Here is a 23,016-nt window from a genome sequence, read left to right as displayed (position 1 = left end):
ATCTAAATGAACTCTAACTACATAAAGCAGTAATTATTTCTTGGGGGATTAAAAGTGAGGTGGAACCAGACTCTATAACAACATCACACAGGTCAGGAGGGGGATGATCAAAATTAAATTAAGATCCTTATATTTTCTGCAGGAAGATTGGTTAAATTGACACTTCGGTAAGTTAAGCGTACATCTTAAAATTTCTATGGTAACCACAGCATAAGGTGGCAGAAATAACCCAAAACATATGAATAATTATAGTCACTACAAGTAGACTAAATTCTCTACAAAGACAAAGATAGAAAAACCGGGGGGTGGAGAGAAATCCAGGTAGATCTTACTTAAAACAAAAGGATACCAAAAGGATGCAGTAAACGCTAGGAAAAAGATGTACCAGACAACTAGTAAGCAAAATGAAGATATTATAGCTATATTTATATCAGAAAAATAGGCAGTAAGGCAGAAAGAGTCACTAGATCTAGAGAAGTTCACTATATAATGATTAAGGTTCATTTCACCAGAAAAATGAAACAGTTCTGAACTTCCACCTACAACATGACTTCAAAATATGTGATACAAAATACACAATTCAAAACTGACAGAATCATAGGGAGAAACAAATAAATATAGCATGATAATGAAACACTGTGACAAATTCAGTTAATCAGGCCAACCCCCTCTGGCACCAAACAAAACAAAAACAAAACTAGCAAGGATACAGATTTTACTAATCTAATTTAAAACTATGACCTAACAAATACACTGTGTACAACTCAAGAAATAGAGAATGCATGTATTTTTTTAGTAAAATTTTTTAATGTTTAATTTTGAGAGAGAGACACAGAGCATGAGCAGGGGAGGGGCAGACAGAGAGGGAGACACAGAATCCGAAGCAGGCTCCAGGGTCCTGAGCTGTCAGCACAGACCCACGAACCATGAGATCATGACCTGAGCCGAAGTCAGACGCTTAACCGACTGAGCTACCCAGGCGCCCTGAGAATGCACGTATTTAAAAAAAATTTTTTTAACATTTTTTTATTTTTTATTTTTGAGACAGAGAGAGAGAGAGCATGAACAGGGGAGGGTCAGAGAAAGAGGGAGACACAGAATCCGAAACAGGCTCCAGGCCCTGAGCGGTCAGCACAGAGCCCGACGCGGGGCTCGAACTCACGGACCGTGGGATCATGACCTGAGCCGAAGTCGGACGCTCAACCGACTGAGCCACCCAGGCGCCCCAGAGAATGCATGTATTTTAAAGTGCACACGGCACAGTTTCAAAATTCACCACTACTTGGTCATAATGCAGATCTCAACAAATTTCAAATAATTTATCTTCATACAATCCAAATTCCACGCCCACAATTCAACCAGATTAGAAATAAAGGAATAAAAAATGAAATCTCATAAATCCAGAAATTAAGAAACACCTACGTAACTCAGGGATCACGATGAAAATCCAAAGCATTAACAATTAGATGCTAAGATATTAAGTATTAAAACTTGTGAGATACATCTAAAGAAGTACTTATAGGTAAATAAAAGCTTTAAGATCTCATATAAAAAAAGACTAAATTAAGAAGTTAGAAAAAGCAAAACTTTATAAATGCAAAGAAAATAGAAAACAACAGAGAAGAGATCAGGCCTCTGGACATCGGCAAGATACGGAGTAGGAGAACCCACTCTTTGTCCCCCCACAGAAAGAACAGCCAGCCAGCTACGTGCAAAAAAGGCCTGGGGGGCTCGAGAGTCCAATTAAGAACCGGCAGCCACACAGCGGAGGAGAGAAGAGAGTAACTGCACAGAAGGACCCCTGCGGAGACTGGCTGCGCCGAGACACCCGCTGAGGACAAAGGAGCCGGGCTGTCAGCATCAGCCACACAGGGGCTGCCATCACAGTCCCCAGCGGCACATTCCGCAGAGAGGACCCTGGGAGCCTTCGTCACCGAGGATCTCAGCGGCCCCCACGACAGCCGCAGACCCCCCACGGCGCTCATAGGGAGGATCCCACAGTGTGAGTCGCGTGGACCCCAGCGTGCTGCTCCACAGAGGACAGCAGTGGCCTTAGCCACCGAGGGACCGTTCCGCGTGGAGACACTGCTGCAGCCCTCCCCCCAGAAGGGGCAGCCGCTCCGCTGCCCCGGGCTGCAACCCCACACGTACCTTGGGTCCCGGCGCCCCGAGTGCTCCAGCTGCGTGCACGACGCAGAGGCAGAGGCCGATTCGTGGCCACTCTACAGGCATCCACGTCGCAGGCCCGGCAGCCACTGTGGGGTAACCAGCTACTCAGACCCCAAAGCTTCTGTCACTCCCAAAGCGCCCACACGTCAGACACCAGTGCTGCCAGGGCACTCGGGAGCCAGACCCCGAGTTGAGAGGGATCCCCTCAACCGTAACAGCCCTCACAGGGGGACAAATCGATGCCCACACCGACTTCTCTGAAGACGCTCTGCGGACATGATGCTGCAGGGTCGTTCCCAGAGCCAGAACCGCCCCCTGCCCCAAGCCAGTGCCCTTGCTCCCACCGGCACGTGGTCTTTAACCACCAAAGCCGGTCCCTAAAGTTGGGAGAGAGACCGCTCCACCAAAAGCAGACAGCAACACGGGGCTTCCACAAACTTAGGAAACATGACACCACCCAAGGAACACAGTAATTTTCCCCTAACGGATCTCAAAGAAACGTAGACGTATGAATTTCTGGACAGAGAATTCAAAACAACTGTTTTCAGGAAGCTCAGTGAGCTACGAGAGAACACAGACAACTAAATAGAATCAGGGAAACAAAATGTGAACAAACTGAGAAGGCCAACAGAGAGAGAGAAACCATAAAAAGGAACCAAACAAATTCTGGAGCTGAAGAAAACAATTAATGAAAAAAACATGCAGCAGCATCAACAGCAGACTTGATCATTTGAAATTATGCGATCAGAGAAAAAGGATGAGGAATGAAAAAGACTAAAGAAAGCCTATACATATGTGGGGTACTATCAAGTAAAATAATATTAGGATATGACAGTCCCAGAAGAAGTGAGAAAGGAGGAGAATGTTTTTTCAAATAATGGCTAAAAATTGCCCATATCTGGGGAGAAAGCTGGGACGTCCAGGTGCATGAAGCTAATAAGAGCCCACTCAGGTATCCAGATGATTGGAAAAAGAAAATGTGGTGCATATACACGATGGGATATTGATACTCAGCCATAAAAAAGAATGAAATCTTGCCATCTGCAATGACACGGATGTAGAGTATATTACGCTAAGTGAAATTAGTCAGAGAGAGACAAACACCATATGATTTCACTAAGTGGAATTTAAGAAAAAAAACAAACGATCATGGTGGGGCACAAAGAGAGGAAAACCAAGAAACAGATTCTTAACTATAGAGAACATTCTGCTGGTCACTAGAGGGGTGATGGGTGGGGGATGGGTGCAAACAGGTGATGGGGACTAAGGAGTACACTTGTGATGAGCACAGGGTGTTTTATGTAAGTGTTGGATCAACAAATGCTACACCTGAAACTAGTATGTTAACTAACTGGAATTTAAATAAAAACTTAAAAAAAAATTCCCATACAGATTCAACACAGAGGGCACTTAACTAAGATACATTATATTCAAACTATCAAAACTCAAAAGAGAGAATTTTGAAAATAGTGGGACAAAACAATCTCATCTCATAAAAGGGAACTCCCATAAGGCAATCAGGGGATTTCTCACCAGAAACCTTGCAGACCAGGAGAGAGTGGAATGATATATTCAAAGTACTGAAAGGAAAAATCCGCCAACAAAAAATACTGTACCCAGAAAAGCTGTCCTTTGCATGTGAAGGACAGATAAAGGCCTCCCCAGACAGACAAAAGCTGAAGGAGCTCATCTCCATTAGACCTGCCTTATAAGAAATGTTAAAGGGAACACTTCACGCTGAAATAAAAGGGTGCTAATTTGTTCTTTTTTTTTTTTTTAATTTTTTTTTTCAACGTTTATTTATTTTTGGGACAGAGAGAGACAGAGCATGAACGGGCGAGGGGCAGAGAGAGAGGGAGACACAGAAACGGAAACAGGCTCCAGGCTCCGAGCCATCAGCCCAGAGCCCGACGCAGGGCTCGAACTCACGGGCCGCGAGATCGTGACCTGGCTGAGGTCGGACGCTTAACCCACTGCGCCACCCAGGCGCCCCAAAAGGGTGCTAATTTGTAATATGAAAACATATGGAAGTATAAAACTTACAACTTACTGGTAAAGATAACATAGACAAATTTAGAATGTCACCATAATGGGGGTATATAAATCACTTAACTCTAGTATAATGATTAAAAAACAAAAGTATTAAAAATACTATAGCTAAAATAATTTTTAATGTATACATAATATAAAAAGATGTAAACTGTAACATCAAAACCATAAAATGTGGGAGGGAGAAGTAAAAGGATAGAGCTTTTGTATGCAGTCAAAGTCAAATTGTTTTCAGCTTAAAACAGACTATCATCACAATAAGGGGTTGTATGTAAGCCTCTTGGTAACCACCAGGGAAAACCCTATAGTAAATGCATAAAAAGTAAAAGAAAGGAATCAAAGCACACCAAACCACAATCAAACCACATCATCAAACCACAAAGGAAGACAGCAAAGAAGGGAGAAAGTAACAAAGGAACTATAAAATAGCCAGAAAACATTTAACAAGATGTTAACTGCAAATAATTATTTTACATGTAAATGCACTAAATTTTCCAATAAAAAGATGGAATGGCTGATTGGATTACAAAGGCTCAAATGTATGCTGCCTACGAAAGACTCACTTCAACTTTGAGAACACATACAGGCTCGAAGAAAAGAGATGGAGAAAGATATTCCATGCAAACAGTAACCAAAAAAGACTGGGGGTGGGGGGCAGCTTATATCAGATGAAATAAACTTTAAGTCAAAAACTACAACCAGAAACAAAGAAGGCCATTATATAATGACACAGGAATCTATTCATCAAGAGGATATAGCAACTGTAAACATATAGGCACCCAACGTTAGGGAACATAAATATAGAAGGCAAATATTAACAGATCTGAAGGTAGAAATATATAGCAATGCAGTAATAATAGATAGCGGCCTTTAGTACTCCACTTTCAGAACAGATAAATCTTCATCCAGACAGAAAATCAACAAAGAAAGTTTTTATCTGAACTACACTTTAGACCACATGGACATAACAGATACATGGAAAACACGCCATCAAACAGCAGAATATCCATACTTCTCAGGTGAATGCAGAACATTCCCTAGGATAGATCACATATGAGGCCACAAAAGAAGTCTTAAGAAATTAAAGAAGCCTTGAAATCATATCACATATCTTTTCCAGACACAATGTTATAAAACTAGAAATCAAAAACAGGAGGAAACCTGAAATATTCACAAGTGAGTAGAAATTAAACAACACATTCCTAAACAACCACTGGGTCCATGAAGAAATCAAAAGGAAAATCAAAGATATCTTGAAATAAATGAAAATGGAAATACAACATACCAAAAACTATGCTATGCTGCAAAAGTAGTTCTAAGAGGAAAGTTCATAACAATTAATGCCAACATTATCCTATCAAACCTTTAAAGAAGAACTAATGTCAATCCTTCTCAAATTCTTCTAGAAAAGGACAAGAAGAGAGAACACATCCAGGGTCATTTTATGAGGCCAGTATTACCCTGATCCCAAAGTCAGATTAGGAAACAAGAAAATAAAATTACAGGCCATATCCCTGAGGCATACAGAAGCAAAACCCCTCAACCAAAAAAACACACCAAATTAATAGCACAATAAAAGGATGATACAACATGATAAAGTGGGATTTACCCCTGGGTTGTGAGGATGGTTCAAATATGCAAATCAATAAATGTGACACACCACCTTAACAGAATGAAGGATAAAAATCCATATGATCTTCTCAACAGATACAGAAAAAGCATTTGACAACATTCAACATCCTCTTATGATGAAAAAACTGTCAACATATTAGACACAGAAGGAATATACCTCAACATAATAAAGGTTATATATGACAAGACCACAGATAATTTTATGTATAGTCGATGGTGAAAAAGTAAACACCCTTCCTCAAAGATAAGAAAAGGATGCCCATTTTCTCCACTTCTATTCAACACCGTACTTGAAGTCCTAGCCAGAGCAATTAGGCAAGAAAAATAAAATGCATGTAAATTACAAAAGAAGAGGTAAAATAAATATATATATATATAATGCTAAAGACTCCATCAAAACGCTGTTAGAACTAATAAATTAGTAGAGTTGCAGGATACAAAATCAACATATACATTTCACTGCATTTATTGACACTAACTACAAACTATCTGAAAAAGAAATTAAGAAAGCAATCCTATTTACAAATAATATAAGAATGGAATACGTAGCAATAAATTTAACCATGGAAGTGAAAAACCTGTACACTGAAAACTCTAAGATACCGATGAAAGAAACTGAAGAAGACACAAATAAATGGAAATCTCTACCATGAGCATGGAATGGAAGAATTGATATAATGGAAATGTCCACACTACACCAAATGGTCTACAGATTCAGTGCTATCTCTATCTAAATTCCAATGCCATCTTCACAGAAACTGAAAAAAAAAGTGCTAAAATTTGTATGAAACCACAAAAGACCCTAAATAGCCAAAGCAATCTTAAGAAAGAAAAATAAAGCTAGAGGTATCACATGTTCTGACTTAAAAGGTATATTACAAAGCTATAGTAATCAAAACAGTACGGTGCTGGCATAAAAATAGACACACATAAGCCAACGGAACAGAACAGAGAGCCCAGAAATAAACTTACACATATACACATCAACTAATTTTTGACAAGGGCACCAAGAACATACAACGGGAAAAGGATAGGTTTTTCCACCAAATGGTGTTAAGAAAACTGAATATTGCAATGCAAAAGAATGAAATTAGACCTTTATCTTATACCATACACAAAAATTAACTGAAAATGGATGAAAGACTTAAATTGAAAACCTGAAATGGTGAAACTCCCAGAAGAAAACAGAGGGGGAAAGCTCCTTGACATTGGTCTTGGCAATGATTGTTTGGACATGACAAAAAAAGCACTTGTAATAAAAGCAAAAATAGACAAGTGGGGCCAACATCAAACTAAAGCCTTCCGAAGAGCAAAGGAAATAATCAACAAAATGAAAAGGCAATCTACAGAGTGGTATAAAAAGTGCATAAACCATAGATGTGACAAGAAGTTAATATCTAAAATATGTAACAAACTCCTACAACCCGGTAGCAAAAATCCCACAAATAATTGGATGAAAAAATGGACAGGGGACCTAAACAGACATTTTTCCAAAGAAGACACACAGGTGGCCAACAGACATGAAAAGATGCTCAACACCACTCATCATCAGGGTAATGCCAATCAAAACCACAAAGAGATATCACCTCATACCTGTTAGAGAGGCTAGACTCGAAAAGGCGAGAAATAACAAATACTGGCGAAGACGAAGAGAAAACGGAATCCTCGTGCACCGTTAGGAGAGATGTAAATTGACACAGCCACTATGGAAACCACTCTGGAATTCCTCAAAAAATTAAAAATAGAACTCCCACATGACCAGCAATCCCACTTCTGGACATACCTCCAAAGGAAATGAAATCAGCACCTCAAAGAGGTATCTGCACCCCCATGGTCACTGCAGCATTATTCACAACAGCCTCGACAGGGAGACAGCGTAAGTACCTGTCAACAGATGAATGGATGAAGAAAATGTGGTCTATGTATACAATGGTGTATTATTCAGGCCATTGCGACAACACGGATGAACCTGCAGATGTTCTGCTAAGTGAAATAAGCCAGACAGAGAAGGATAAATACTGTACGGTATCATTTCTATGCGGAATCTCAAGAAGAAGAAGAAAAAGCTCAACTCCTAGAGAATCAAATGATGGACGAGTGACGGAGGGGACAGAGAGATGCTGGTCAAAGGATACAAACATTCGGTTACAAGACGATTACGTTCTGGAAAGCTAACGTACAGCGTGAAAATGTGGTCAGGGGGTTTCGGCAGGGGGAGATCTCAGCCCTACCACTCCCAGCAACTGCAGACCCAACAGGAAGAGACCAACTTGACCTTACCTTTGCCCGTGGATACTACTCTGCTACTCTGGCAGAAGGAAGAGACAATTTCCTCATTCCCCCCGACCCCCCCCCCCCCAGCCCCTCACAACAGCTCAGCCAATGAGAAGCCACCACACTCTGAACTCCCAGTTTACTCCAGTGGACTTTTAGCTCATAACAGCTTCCCAACTTACCACTTTTCTCCTTAAAAAAGTGTACCTCTTCTTTGTTCCCCAGACTGGCCTGGGGTTTTGCCACGGCTTGCTTGTCCTGGATTGCAATTCTCTTTTATTCCCAAGTAAACCCATCTTTTGTTGGTAAGATAACTGGTAGTTTTTACTTTTAAGGTGAACACCAGCACTGTGACTGTAGTTAATAATACCATGTTGTACACCTGAAATTTGCCGAGTATAAGCTTCTCACCGCGTGTACACACACACACACACACACACACGTAACTGCGAGGTGACAGATGTGCGAATTTACTCACAGTAATCGTTACACAATGCATACGTATGCTAAATCATTACATTCTACACCTTAAATATATACAGTATTTTTGTCGAATATACTTCAATAAAACCGGAAACAAAATTTTCAGAAAAAAACCTAGAGCAGAAACTTAACAAAGAGAAAACAAACACGTACTAGAGAAGATCAAAAGAGCTAAGCATTAATAGAAAGACATTAAAATGTCACTTGTCTCTTGACTGATCCTTACATTCAATAAAACCCCATTCAAAATTTTAAGTTTTTTTTTTAAGTTTTTGACAAGAGGACTTAAAAAATTACAGAGTATCAGGGTGATGTGGAGTAGAATGGGAAAAACTGAGCCTTCCTCCGATATATCTCTTTTCCTTTCACATTATTTGCCACACCCAGGTACTTCCGGTCACCAAACGAGTGGTTTCCCACGCCAAACAATTCTGTGACAACAGCCGTGTGTCCTACAATTTAACTCAGTTCTGACCCTGCCTACCCGGAGACCAGGTCAGACCCCACAGGTTAAGGGCTCAATCCCAGGAGACTGCTCCCCACTCCAGATGCCAACCGCAAGTCGGAGGTCCCCAGGAGACCCGCAACTTCTGTCTGACTTGGCTAAAAATTAGTTTTCCGGGACCCCCTTCCCATTTAATCGAATCATTTACAGAACTCAGGGAAACACTGACATAAATTTACCAGTTATTAAAGGATGTGATCAAGGATACAGATGAATAGCCAGATGAAGAGATACATAGGTCGAAGTCTACACCCGAGTGCAGAAGCTTCTGTCCTTGTGGAGATGGGACCCGTCCTCCCAGTATGTGAATGTGCTCACCACACTGAAAGCTTTCTGAACCCCATCTTACTGGAGTTTTTATGGGGACTTCCACACAGGCACGACCACCTATTAACTCCACGTCCTGCCCCTCTTCCCTCTCTAGACACTGAGGGATGGGAAGGGCTGCCAATGTCAAGCTCCTGATCATGGCTGGGTCTTTCTGATAACATAGCCCCCCTCTCCAGAAGCCTCCAAGAGCCTGCCTAGAGGAACCTCATAAGAACAACTACCACCACCACCACCAAAGTGAAAAACTCCTATCACCCAAGAGATTACAAGGGATTTAGGAGTCCTGCATCAGGAACCAGGATCGGAGACCTATAATATATATGTTTATTATTATTTCACAACAATCTGTTGTGGGCTAGCTTTGAAGAGGGAAAGATCAGTTCTGTTAGAACCAACAAATTCAATCAAGTTGCATGATACAAAATCAAGACATAAAAATCATTTGTGTTTCCACACACTAACAACAAACTATCAGAGAAATTAAGAAAACAATGTCATTTGCAAGTGAATCAAAAAAGAATTAAATACTTAGGAATAAATTTAACGAATGAGGTGAAAGATCTGAACACTGAAAACTCTAAGACACTGATGAAAGACATTTAGGACACAAACAGAAATATATCCTGTGCTCATGGATTAGAAGAATTACTATTATTGAAATGTCCACACTACCCGAAACAATCTACAGATTCAGTTATATCTCTATCAAAATTTCAATGGCATTTTTCACAGAAACAGAATTATCCTAAAATTTGTTTGGAACCAAAAAATACCCCAAATAGCCAAAGCAGGCATGAGAAAAAAAACACTGAAGCTAGGGGCGCCTGGGTGGCTCAGTCGGTTAAGCGGCCGACTTCGGCTCAGGTCATGATCTCGCGGTCTGTGGGTTCGAGCCCCGCGTCGGGCTCTGTGCTGACAGCTCAGAGCCTGGAGCCTGTTTCAGATTCTGTGTCTCCCTCTCTCTGACTCTCCCCCGTTCATGCTCTGTCTCTCTCTGTCTCAAAAATAAATAAACGTTAAAAAAAATGTAAACAAAACAAAAAAACAACAACACTGAAGCTAGAAGCTAACTTCAAACTATAATACAAAGCTATAGTAATCATAAGAGTGTGGTGCTGACATAAAAACAGACACACAGACCAACAGAACAGAAAAGAGAGCCCAGAAATAAACCCACACATACACGGTCAACTAATTTATGACAAAGGAGGCAAGAATATACAATGGGGAAAGGACAGTCTCTTCAACAAATGGTTGGGAAAACCGGACAGCCACATGCAAAGGAACGAAACTGGACCACCGTCTCACACCTCTGTGATACTGTACTTCATAAGAAATATCTATTTGGTCTTTGTCTTCATTGCCGGCACAAAGCTCCTAAACCTCCCAAAATATCCTAAATGAGTAAGTGATAAAGGTGTCCTTTGCTACATTAATGAGTTGACTTCTGGACCTCACCTACAGATGGAGGCTGGTTGCCAAGAGAACCAACCACATGACTGATGAGAGGGTTGGAGCTTTCAGCCCCACCACCTTGGCCTCTGGGGACAGGGGAGGGGCTGCAGGTGGAATTAACTGCCAATGATTTAACCAATCGTGCCTATGCGATAAAGCCTCCGTAAAAACCCAGAAGGAGAGCTTTCGGAGAGCTTCCGAGCAGGTGAACACATGGAGACTCAGGGAGTGTGGTGCGCCTGAAGGCACAGAGGCCCCGTGCCTTCTCCCCTACTTTGTCCCCAGGCCTCTTTTCCATCTGGCTGTTTCTGAGTTATACCCATCTATAACAAACCGGTAATCAATGAAATCTATCCCTGCGGTCCGTGAGCCATTCTGGCAAAGTAATGGAACCCACGGAGGAGTCATTACAGCCTCCTATCTACAGCTGGTCAGTCGGAAACACAGGTGATAACCCGGGCCTGAGACTGGCATTGAAGTGGGGAGGGGTAGGATGAGTACACGGTTACAGGACTGAGCCCTTAACCCGTGAGATGGGAAGGGATCCCAGACGGATAGTGTCAGAAGTGAGCTGAACTGCAGGACACCACCAGGTGTCTGGGCATTGCTTGGTGGTAAGAACCACACACACACACACACACACACCCCGCCCTCCCCCACCACACACACACACACACACACACACACACACACACACACGTTGCAATTGGGTACAGAATCACATTACCTCACAAAAATTAACTCAAAATGAATTCAAGACTTAAATTTCAGACCTGAAACCATAAAACTACTAGAAGAAAACATAGGGGATAAACTTCCTGACGTTGGTCTTGGCAGTGATTTTTTTCAGATGACACCAAAACCAAAAATAACAACAACAATAATAATAATAAAAGCAAAAAGAAACACCAGAAGAAATGACACCAAAAACAAATAAATAGTAATACAAACAAAAAGAAACAAGTGGAACCACATCAAATGAAAATGCTTCTGCACAGCAAAGGAAACCATCGACAAAACAAAAAAGCAGCCCATGGAACAGGAGAAAACACCTGCCAGTCCTCTGAGGAGGGGTTAACATCCAAAATATACAAACTCACACAACTCAACTGCAAAAAAACAAACAACCCAACTCAAACGGGTAGATTTTCGAAAGACGTACAAACGGCCGGGCAATAGGTACGTGAAAAGGTGTTCGACACGCTCATCGTCAGGGAAATGCAAACCCAAACCACAGTATCACCTCACACCTGTAAGAATGACCATTATCAAAAAGGAACAACACGTGTTGGCGAGGATGTGGAAAAAAGGGAACCGTCGTGCACGGTTGGTGGGAATGTAACTGGCATAGCTACCATGAAAACAGTAGGGAGTTCCTCATTAAATTACAAGGAGATTACTATATGGTCCAGCAATCCCACGTCTGGAAATACAGCCAAAGGCAATGAAAACAGAATCTTGAAGACACATTTCCACTCCCATGTTTGCTGCAACAGTATTCTCAATGTCAAGAGTCAAAAACAACCCAAGTGTCTCACGCGCACACACACAGAAATTTTCTGATAATTTTTTATTTATTTTCAGTCATGGATAAACCTCGACTGAAGACATCACGCTAAGTAAAATAAGTGAAACACAAAGGACAAATACTGTACGATTCTACTTATATGAGGTTCCTAGCGGCTATGAGGAGTGGAGAAAGGGGTAATAGGGGACTTACTGCTCAAGGGGTATGGAATTTCAGTTTGGGATGATGACACATTCTGGAGATAGATGCTGGTGATGGTTACACAACGGCGTGACTGTACTTAATGCTGCTGAACTGTACGCTTAAAAATGATTAAAGTGAGGGGCGCCTGGGTGGCGCAGTCGGTTAGGCATCCGACTTCAGCCAGGTCATGATCTCGCGGTCTGTGGGTTCGAGCCCCGCGTCGGGCTCTGGGCTGACGGCTCAGAGCCTGGAGCCTGTTTCCGATTCTGTGTCTCCCTCTCTCTCTGCCCCTCCCCCGTTCATGCTCTGTCTCGCTCTGTACCAAAAATAAATAAAAAACGTTGAAAAAAAATTTTTTTTTAAATAAAAAATTTAAAAAAATGATTAAAGTGATAAATCTTATGTTGTGTGTATTTTACCACAATAAAAAAATAAAGGAGTAGAAAACACCATACTATGCCAATGCAAACAAAAAGAAAACTGGTGGGGTGCCTGGGTAGCTGAGTCGGTTAAGCGTCCGACTTCAGCTCAGGTCATGATCTCGCAGTTCATAGGTTCCGACGCTGCATCGGGCTCTGTGCTGACATCTCGGAGCCTGGAGCCTGCTTCATTCTGTGTCTCCCTCTCTCTCTCTCTCTGCCCCTCCCCTGTTCATGCTCTGTCTCTCCCTCTCTCTCAAAAATAAAGAAACATTAAAAAAATAAATTAAAAAAAATAAATAAATATTTAATAAAAAAAAAACTGGTAACAATATTCTACCAGACAAAGGGAAAAGCAGTAAGAAGAAGTAACTGCATCTCAACATAATAGAAGGGAAAATCCATCAAGAAGCTACAACTTACAACTTCTACACACCTAACACTGCCTCAAAATATATAAAGCAAAACCTGACGGAATTACAGAAAATCTGACATTTCAAAAAAAACAGTGACAGTGTACTATTTTAACACACCCGCTTCAATGATTTACAGATCAAGTGAACTAAAGTAATAAGTAAACGAAAGTATTTGACCCTTGAGGCACCTGGGTGGCTCAGTCAGTTAAGCATCTGACTCCTGGTTTTGGCTCAGGCCGTGATCTCACAGTTAATGAGTTCCAGCCCCGCATTCGGCTCTGCGCTGACAGCATGGAGCCTGCTTGGGATTCTCTAATTAAATAAATAAGTTTTTAAAAAGTTCCTGTCTCTTAAAAAAGAAAAAAAAAAAAAAAAAAAGGCAGTATTTGACCTTCACAATTAATAGGCTTGACCTAACAAAGAACTCTACACATAAAAATCAAGGAATGCACTTTTCAAATCATATAAAGCATTTATGAAAACCGACCATATCCTTCGTAACAAGACTTCACAAATCTCAGACTCAATATTACACAGACCCCGTTTTCCAATATAAGGCAAATAAATCGTAAGTCAACAAAAATGCACTTTTAGAAGTGCTCCCTATTTAGAAGCCTGAAATAGCACTCCTAAGTAAACCATGGATTAAAAATAAGGAAATTACCCTCTAGAACCATTCCACAATGAAAACATCACATATTCAAATTTGGTGGATCCAGCTACAGTAGTTCTTAAGACTTAGAAACGAAAATTTATGAGAACTGAGTGCATTTAATATTTTATTTTTTTTTAATGTTTACTTATTTTTGAGAGCGAGAGCTCAAGCAGGGGAGGGGCAGGGAGAGAGGGACAAAAGCCTGCAAGTGGGCTCCCTGCAGAGAGCCCGGGAGGGGGGGGGTTCAAACCCACAAACTGTGAGATCCTGACCTGAACCCCAGTCGGAGGCTCAACCAACCGAGCCACCCAGGCGCCCTTAACGCATTTAATATTTTGAAGGCTGATGTGCTCAATAAAGAAGCCACAGAAAACGAACAAGAATCAAGATCAGTAAAACTAAACGCTGACGGGGAAAGGAGAGAAAGGGTACCCACAGGGCTCTCCTTTACGCGACGACACGAGGCCACGGGAGTCGGGCCAACGAGCTTTCTCCAACACGCAAAGAACTGAGAGTCCTCGTAATAGCACAAACTCTCCGAAATAAAGCCCCTTCCCGGCTCCCGACGCCCTGGCCTTGCACCCCTGACCCCGCCCCGCCCCTGGCCCCTCCCCCCGCCACACCTCAGCCCGGCTCCCCCCGGCCCCGCCCCAGCCCTGCCCACCCTGCGTGGCCCCTCCCCCCAAGCCCGGCTCGACAGACCCCCCCCCCCTCAAAGTTAGGGGGCCGTCGAGGGTCCCCGCCGCCCGCCCTCACCCACAGCGCCGTGGCCGCACGGCCGCTTCGGCCCCTTTTCGGGCCAAGAGGCGAAGGTCCGGCCGGGACAGGCCGGAGAGAGAGCCGGGCGAGGACAGCCCCGAGGGTCGGTGCCGCTACCCTTCCTGCTCGTAACCGCCGGCCAGCCTGGGGCCTCGAGGCTGCTGGGGGCCTGAGGCCCTCGCAGTGCATGCTGGGGGCTGGGGCCGGGGGGGCGGGGGCGGCTCTCGCAGTGCACCCTGCGTGCTGGGCCTCGAGGCCTGCGCAGTGCATGCTGGGGCTGCTTGCGCAGCGTGTCCTGCGTGCTGGGCCTCGGGGCCTGCGCAATGCATGCCGGGGAAAGGGTCTCAAGGCCTGCGCAATGCATGCTGGGGGCTGGAGCTAGTGGTTCGCGCAATGCATGATGGGGTCCGAGGCTGGGGATGGAGTCCGCAGGTGAGGGAGGAGGCGGGCGGTGGCTCCGCGGGGGCTCCCATCCAGGCGATGGACCCGAGGGGGGCGGGGGGGGGGTGGTGTCGTGACACCGGCCATGCCTTTGCGGGACCCAGAAATGCGCGTCATGGGCGGATCAGATAGGTACACTAAGCAGGCCAAGGACCGGGGGTAACTTCTCTCTTCACCTGCTTGAAGGTGGCCTGAATGCTGGAGAAACCGGTGACTGCAGATCAGGCGGCTCCGGGACCTACGACAGGAGTGATTAAGATTTTCACAACCTGGGGGCATGAATAGGCACCTGTTAATAGCAAAAGATTGTATATGGAGATGTAATACAATGGGTCTAGGAGAAACATTCTAAGAAGCGTGGGTGTGAAAATACCTTCTTTTTATGTGTCTTATTAAAAAAAACAACAACAACACGGAACGTCCTGTGTTTCACTCGCCCAGCTATTTAGTGAGCACTTACTATATGCCAGGTGCACAAGGCACATAGGCCCCTTTCTTTACATTTCGTGGTAGAGGCCACAGAAAAACAATATAGGGTCTACTGTATCTAAAAGTGTGTTTAACTTAAAAAAGAATACACTTCCCACATTTAATGTTAATAAGCTCGAATATATAATCATTCTGCATGTCAGGACAAAATCTGATGCCTTTGAGCCTTTGAGAAGCTGTTGAGAGGGTTTGAGTGTCGAGGGTGAGGAAAGCTACCGCGTTAAAAGGAAAAATCATTTTGGAAATACTGCATGCCAATAATCATTTATATTTGATAAAATTAGCCAAAACGTTTAGAGTCAACTCAATGAAATATCCATCAACACAACGTCTAAAACAAAACAAGGTGAAAAAGACAGATTATGAAACCATGTTCTTCAGTCTTCCCTGTCTCTGGAGTGGAATCTTCTTTGACATTTTCCTCTCCTATTCCCCACCCCAGTTGAATTTATTACCAAGTTCTGCAGGTTTTACCCACAAACTATGTTTGGTCTGTCACTCTGTCCCATCCTTACTGTTTCAGCCGTAGGCAGAGCAATGGTCTTCAAATTAGGGAACAGTGGGGCACCTGGGTGGCGCAGTCGGTTAAGCGTCCGACTTCAGCCAGGTCACGATCTCGCGGTCTGGGAGTTCGAGCCCCGCGTCGGGCTCTGGGCTGATGGCTCAGAGCCTGGAGCCAGTTTCCGATTCTGTGTCTCCCTCTCTCTCTGCCCCTCCCCCGTTCATGCTCTGTCTCTCTCTGTCCCAAAAATAAATAAACGTTGAAAAAAAAAATTAAAAAAAAAAAATTAGGGAACAGTGCCTCTGGAGGAATCACAGACTTTCAGGGCTGTGCGGATAGTGATGATTTTAAAGGAACCCGTTTATAGATCCAGACTTTCATATATACCCTTTGCTAAAAGCCTGAAGATTCGCCTTTTCTAACCCCTCTTTCAAAATCCCTTCATCCACTTTACAAGAGAAAGACAAGTTCTCTCCTATCTGAAATCCCACTACAAAAACTTGCAAGGACACCAAAAAGCCAGTGCAAAAAACCGAAAAACGAAAAAATCAGGATGAGGCACATCTCTTAATGATTAATTAAGGCATCTATAAGCACGTTGTAAGCCTTCCCATTTTTCTGTCTTTATTTCTGTCAAGAGCCAAGAGGGATGCTAGACATCACAGCCATTAGGCTGTCCTGATGGCAGATTACTGTACATAATGTGGACAATGGATTCATGAGGATTTTTTTTTAACGTTTATTTATTTTTGAGACAGAGAGAGACAGAGCATGAACGGGGGAGGGGCAGAGAGAGAGGGAGACACGGAATTGGAAGCAGGCTCCAGGCTCTGAGCCATCAGCCCAGAGCCCGACGCGGGGCTCGAACTCACAGACTCACGGACCGTGAGATCGTGACCTGAGCTGAAGTCAGACGCTTAACCGACTGAGCCACCCAGGCGCCCCATGAGGATTTTCTTTTAATGGACTCATCTCTTCCATACCCTGACCAGTGTCAAATAATTCTTTGCTCTTAATGGAGAATCCAATAAGTGCAAAACAGAATCGCTAATAAATATTGCTTACTAAATAGGGCTTTTATTTCAAGTATTAAAATGTAAGCAATATTTTTCAGCTGCTCATAACACTCATTCCCCAGAATACGTTAGCTAGCAATAAAAGACCTTCACACAGGTTAGTGACACTAATTCTTCTAAATGTAACTAGAATACTTTCTAGACCACCAGATTCTTCAAAAACACACTGGACAAAACCTGAGGACTAAAATGTTATGAGATTTATTTTAAATTCATCCTGTGATACACTAAGTTAAAGCATTTTATCTAATTATCTCATGAACTACAGATATCATTTATTCCATGAAGTATCAGATTTAATTTTATAAACTATGAAGTTAAATTACATTGAATTTTCTTCTCATTTTATTTCATAATATGTGTAATGTTTTCTACTATCAAAAAACTTCATGTTTTTAGCCTCACATCCTTCATTAAATACGTAGAGATATTTTGCTCATGACATATATGACATAAAGAGTTATTTCCAAAGCAATCTCTACGATGCTTTACCACAAAAGCTGATAATCAGTTTTCAACACCAAAGAAGTAGCATGCTTTTAATCACAACCCTTCATTCATGAATGACGTATCTTTTAACTATATATTACATGGCAGTATTATAATTTAGGTAATTAGAAATGGTATATAGATTTATTCTTATTTATATAGCTTATGAATATGAGTATATCTACATTACTTAACCTTGATTTGATTGGCTTTATTAATCCATTTCTAAAAATGCATCCATAATTTCTCTCACAGTACTTTCTGTAATAGCTTTGGAAATGTTTATTAATCAATTTGTTTGAATTAAAAACCGAAGTCAAATTTTATGATCGAACGTCCTTCCGATTTACCTAATTGATTTGGCAATGCTCATAAACAGCAGGCATTTTCCATAAACTGTTAACTAAACCCACAGACTGATGGTCGCATGGTTTTGGCAAAAAGATATTATTGAAAGACATGAAAATAACAAGAGTCTTTAAAATTGTGTTACCAAAAGTGTATTAAAATGGTTTAAAATACTTCTATTTTCCTAGCCCTTTCTGAAAACATTGGTTTAAATGAGGCACCTGTTAGGGTAAAAAGATACCACAGTATAATTAAATCCTTTGATAAAAATCTTGGGAATATTTTGGAGATAATACTTGCCTAAAATTGAGAGAATGAATGGATAGGTAATCAGTACCACCCTGAGACCTTCCTCCACTGCTGGGCGGCTCCCGGGGGAGCAGGGAGTCCGCACAAAGCCTCTGCCCTTCTCTTCCAGTCCAGCCGAGTGGACTCTTCCTGCTCTACTCCCGCGTAGAACCCCAAGGGATCTGATACTTCTAAATTTAAATCTAGCCTTCCATGTCATTATGAAAGTATATGTAGATATGGAGCTAGATCGATGATGATAGAGATCCATAGAATCTATTTCATTTGTCAGTGTATGAATTTGATTTCAACAGCCCGTCTTCATTCACGGGTTCTAGATCTGTAAATTTGCCTGCTCACTCAGATGTGTGTGTATCCCCCAAATCAGTACCTGTGGGGCTTTGTGGTTATGTGCGGACATGCACAGAGCGGTGACAATTTTGAGTGGCCCAACAGGCAGGTTCCTGGCTGAGGCTGAAGGAGGCGATGCCCTGACCTCTCGTCTCAGCCCTCATACTGCGAACGGGCGATCTTTCCAGACCTAGTCAGTGCCATGTTGCACACGTTTTTATGACTTTTGCTGGTATTTTGGCTGTATTAAATGGCCCCCCAAATGTAGTGCTGTCTAGTGTTCCTAAGTGCAAGAAGGCTATGATGTGTCCTAGAGAGAAAATAGATGTGTTAGATACAGTTAGCTCAAGGTTTTGTTACAGTGCTCTTGGCTCTGAGTTCAATGTCAATGAATCATAATACATATTAAACACCTTTAAACAGAAACACACATAAAACAAGGCTATGGATTGATCAGTTGATAAAAATGCTGTGAGTAAATGCTCTCAGGAGCCTAACCCTGTATTTCCCTCGAAGCAATGATTCAATATTTGCTAAATCAGTGCTTGCAGCAACTTTTTACCACCTAGCTTCTGGAAATATCAAGAATCAACTGTGTATTTTTACAGAGTTAAATATATGTTTTGGGGCTTCCTGTACTTTCAGCCCTATGAATGTTAGGGCATATAGGGTTATAAATCAATCTTTTCCAAATTTTTGCTTTCTAAAAAAAAAAAAAAACTGAAGGAAGATCTAATAAAATTGTTAACTGATAGATTATAGAAAATAATTTTTACGATGACTTTTTTTTTTTTTGCATTTTCGCATGTAACTCGGGGGTTCAAACAATTACAACAAAACTCCTTCACTCTTACCTGTTGTAGTTATACGAACGTGGGTGCTGCCTCTTTCAGCTATAAAAATGAAAAATAGGACCAGAATTGCTGAACCCTGTTTAATCCCATCAATGGCTGAAACAAATCATGTTTCCCATGGAGATGTGAAGTACTTGGGGGAAAAAAGTACCTCATCCATCTCACAAAAGGTGATTTCCAAAACAATTTTGTCTAATAATTGTTTGCAAAGGTCTCTATCCCAGGATGGCCAGAGCCCAGCCCGTCTGTCATTCTACTCCTCTGCTCTGGACCACGGGCCACTCACCGTGACCCTGATGCCTCTGCCTGAGCTGTCTGCCCCGAAGCCCTCACCTCTTCAACTTCAACTCACCCTCCAGGGAGCAAGTGAAACGTCACTTCCTTAAAGAAGCCTACCCTGGTGCCCCAATCTAAATTGTGTCCCTTGGCAATCACATCACCTTTTATAATTATATGTTTATCGGTATAATTACTGGTTTAACGTGTGTCACCCCGACGAGACTTTGCTCCATGAGGGCCTGTTCTCTGCTTCGTTCAACACCATTCTCGCGGTGGTGAACACACAGCAGATTCTCAACAAGTATCACACAAACATCACACAAAGGAAGTAAGATTGATAAATTAGCATTGTTTTCTTTGCAAAAACATCAGCTCCCACGTGAGTCGTATCTTTCTTCCACTTTTTAGCTCTAATTTTAGAGACTGAAATTCATCTATTTTTGAAAAGCTCTTCCTACCCTTCTCTGTGAATTCGCACTCCCCCGCAATCTGAACACACACCTCAAAACCCACCTTTTGGGTTAAATCCACAGCAATTCCACCACCAGGTTCTATTTGTTTGCGTGCCCATTTTAGTTATGTTTTCTATTACTTTTAATGTATATTTTTGAGAGAGAGAGAGAGAGAGAGAGACAGAGCATGAGCAGGGGAAGGGCAGAGAGAGAGGGAGACACAGAATCCCAAGCAGGTTCCAGGCTCTGAGCTGTCAGCACAGAGCCTGACGTGGGGCTCGAACTCTTGAACGATGAGATCATGACCTGAGCTGAAGTCAGACATTTAGCCAACTGAGCCATCCAGGTGCCCTGGGAAAGATTTCTAACATCATATTTCTAGCCTGCCCTTGGCCCAAATCTCATTACGAGTTGTTTTCAGAGACTGAGACGTGGGCGTGTATGGCATGCTATTTTAGGTGTGTACAACGTAAAACAGGAATGGGGTACGTAAGGTGACTGAGCCGTGACCCAGGAGAACCCCAATTAACTGGAGCAGTAGACCAAATCCACCATGACCCAATTTCACAGGGGTGTATAGAGAATACATTTGCATCTAAAAAGCTGATTTTACCAAAACATAAGAGTGTAGATGTGTTCAAGAATAGTAATGGTGAGGGTGCGTGATGGCTCAGTTTGGGTTTGGCTAAGATCATGACCTCACCATTTGTGCATTCAAGCCCCACACAGGGCTCCGTGATGACAGTGTGGAGCTTGCTTGGAATCATCTCTCTTTCCCTCTTTCCGCCCCTGGCCCCCTCAAAATAAATAAATAAGGGGCGCCTGGGTGGTTCAGTCGGTTGAGCGTCCGACTTTGACTCAGGTCATGATCTCCTGGTTTGTGATTTCGAGCCCTGCATCGGGCTCTGTGCTGATGGCTCAGAGCCTGGAGCCTGCTTCGGATTCTGTCTCTCCCTCTCTCTGCCCCTCCCCTGCTCACGTTGTCTCTCTCTCTCTCAAAAATAAATAAAGGTGAAAAAAAAAAAAAGAAGTGAGGTCTTTGATTTTGTACGAAGACCCCTCCATATTGCATCAGTGCCCAATAATCAGGGCAATCAGCTGGCAGGGAGGGGAAGACCCCACTGGAGAAACACCTCTAAAGACACTCGGGCTAAGGGCTGTTTTTTTGTATCAACCTTAACCCTTCATACGAGAGAAAGAATCTGCTGGCTCTCAAATTAAAACTGAGAAGAGCTGACGACATCCCGTACAACTGTTGGTCCCCACCAGGCTAGACGGGTGTCTCCCTCACTCAAGGTTATTAAACAGAGAAAGGAACACAAGAGTAACAGCACGGAGCCAGAACCAGGCACCGTTTTGAATTCCATACCAGTGACCCCCATAACCTCCCGCAGCTCCGACCACCCTTCAGTGTAAACTCTGATCTGCAGTGGAATTCCTTTGAATATTTCCCCCTTCGAGTGAACACAGCGTCCAGCTTTCTCAGTAGAGAGTTCTGGAAACACACTGCCAGAGGAGGGGGCCCTCCTGCCCTCTCCGGCAGAAGCGGGGGTCGGTGGTAGAGGCGTGAGTTCGTTCAGCAGAGCCCACGCCAGCCACGGGCCCGAACTGGTGCCTCTGTGACCCTGGCGATACCCTTTCCAAAGCCCTTTCAACATGGAAGCCGTGGGCCCTGAAGGGCTCCCATCCCTGCGGACGCCCACTGCAAGCCCCAACCGTGCCTGCTCATCGCCAGCTTGCTTTCCTCGCCCAGAAGCTCCAGTCTGGCCAAACAAGGTCACTTTTTGCTACTCGTGGGCTGACCCACATCTTCTCCAATGGAGGTCTGAGCTCTTTCCAGGTCTGTCCTGCCCGCCTCCCTCAGCCTGTGGGACCACACGGAGTTTCCCTCCACCGTATACTTAGTCTTTCATCATGATTAATACATTCTCACATGAAACTTCCCGAGTCGAGCCTACTGTGTGGTTTCTGTCTCCAGACGGGACAAAACCGCGGGTCCTTTAAGTATATTGACTCGTTCACCTCCCATCCCAACCCTACGAAGTGGGTTCTACTTTCAGCCTTATTTTCAGATGAAGAAGTTGGGGGAGATCAGGTAACTCACACAACAATTGAGCCTTTATTGTTAAAGATCCTTGAAAGTGTGGGGCGCCTGGGTCGCTCAGTTGGTTAAGCATCCACCTTCAGCTCAGGTCATGATCTCACAGTTCGGGGATTCAGGCCCTGCATCGGGCTCTGTGCTGACAGCTCGGAGCCTGGAGCCTGCTTCAGATTCTGTGTCTCCCTCTCTCTCTCTCTGGCCCTTCCCTGCTTGAGCTCTGTCTCTCTCTCTCTCTCTCAAAAATAAATAAACATTAAAAAAAAAGAAAGAAAGAAAGAAAAATGCAGGCCAGAGAAGTCAAGGTGTCACCAGCTGGACCCCAAGACCTGACCTTGACCGCCCACCTGCTGCTCCTCACTGACCTCCATCCCCCATTTTTGCCTGGACTCTTCTCTCCAGCTTAACTCAGGCACGTGGAAACCAAACCACCTGTGCAGCAACAGCAATGGTCCTGACGGGTCCTCTAGCCGACCCCGAGCACCCAGGCCC

At 43.3% G+C, this 23,016-nt stretch overlaps 1 protein-coding gene across 1 annotated transcript in view; it reads right to left on the bottom strand.

Moving 5' to 3' along the window:
* Positions 1-15,221, bottom strand: part of DNAH14 (dynein axonemal heavy chain 14) — a 327,779-nt gene extending 312,558 nt beyond the window's left edge. The window contains exon 1 of the mRNA XM_043569070.1: positions 14,855-15,221. Coding sequence (XP_043425005.1) covers positions 14,855-15,221 — 367 coding nt within the window. The remainder of the gene's footprint in view (positions 1-14,854) is intronic.
* Between the last annotated feature and the right edge of the window lie 7,795 nt (positions 15,222-23,016).

Source organism: Prionailurus bengalensis, chromosome E4 (genome assembly GCF_016509475.1).
Source record: "Prionailurus bengalensis isolate Pbe53 chromosome E4, Fcat_Pben_1.1_paternal_pri, whole genome shotgun sequence".
NCBI lineage: Eukaryota > Metazoa > Chordata > Mammalia > Carnivora > Felidae > Prionailurus > Prionailurus bengalensis.
This window is presented reverse-complemented; position numbering and strand designations above follow the sequence as displayed.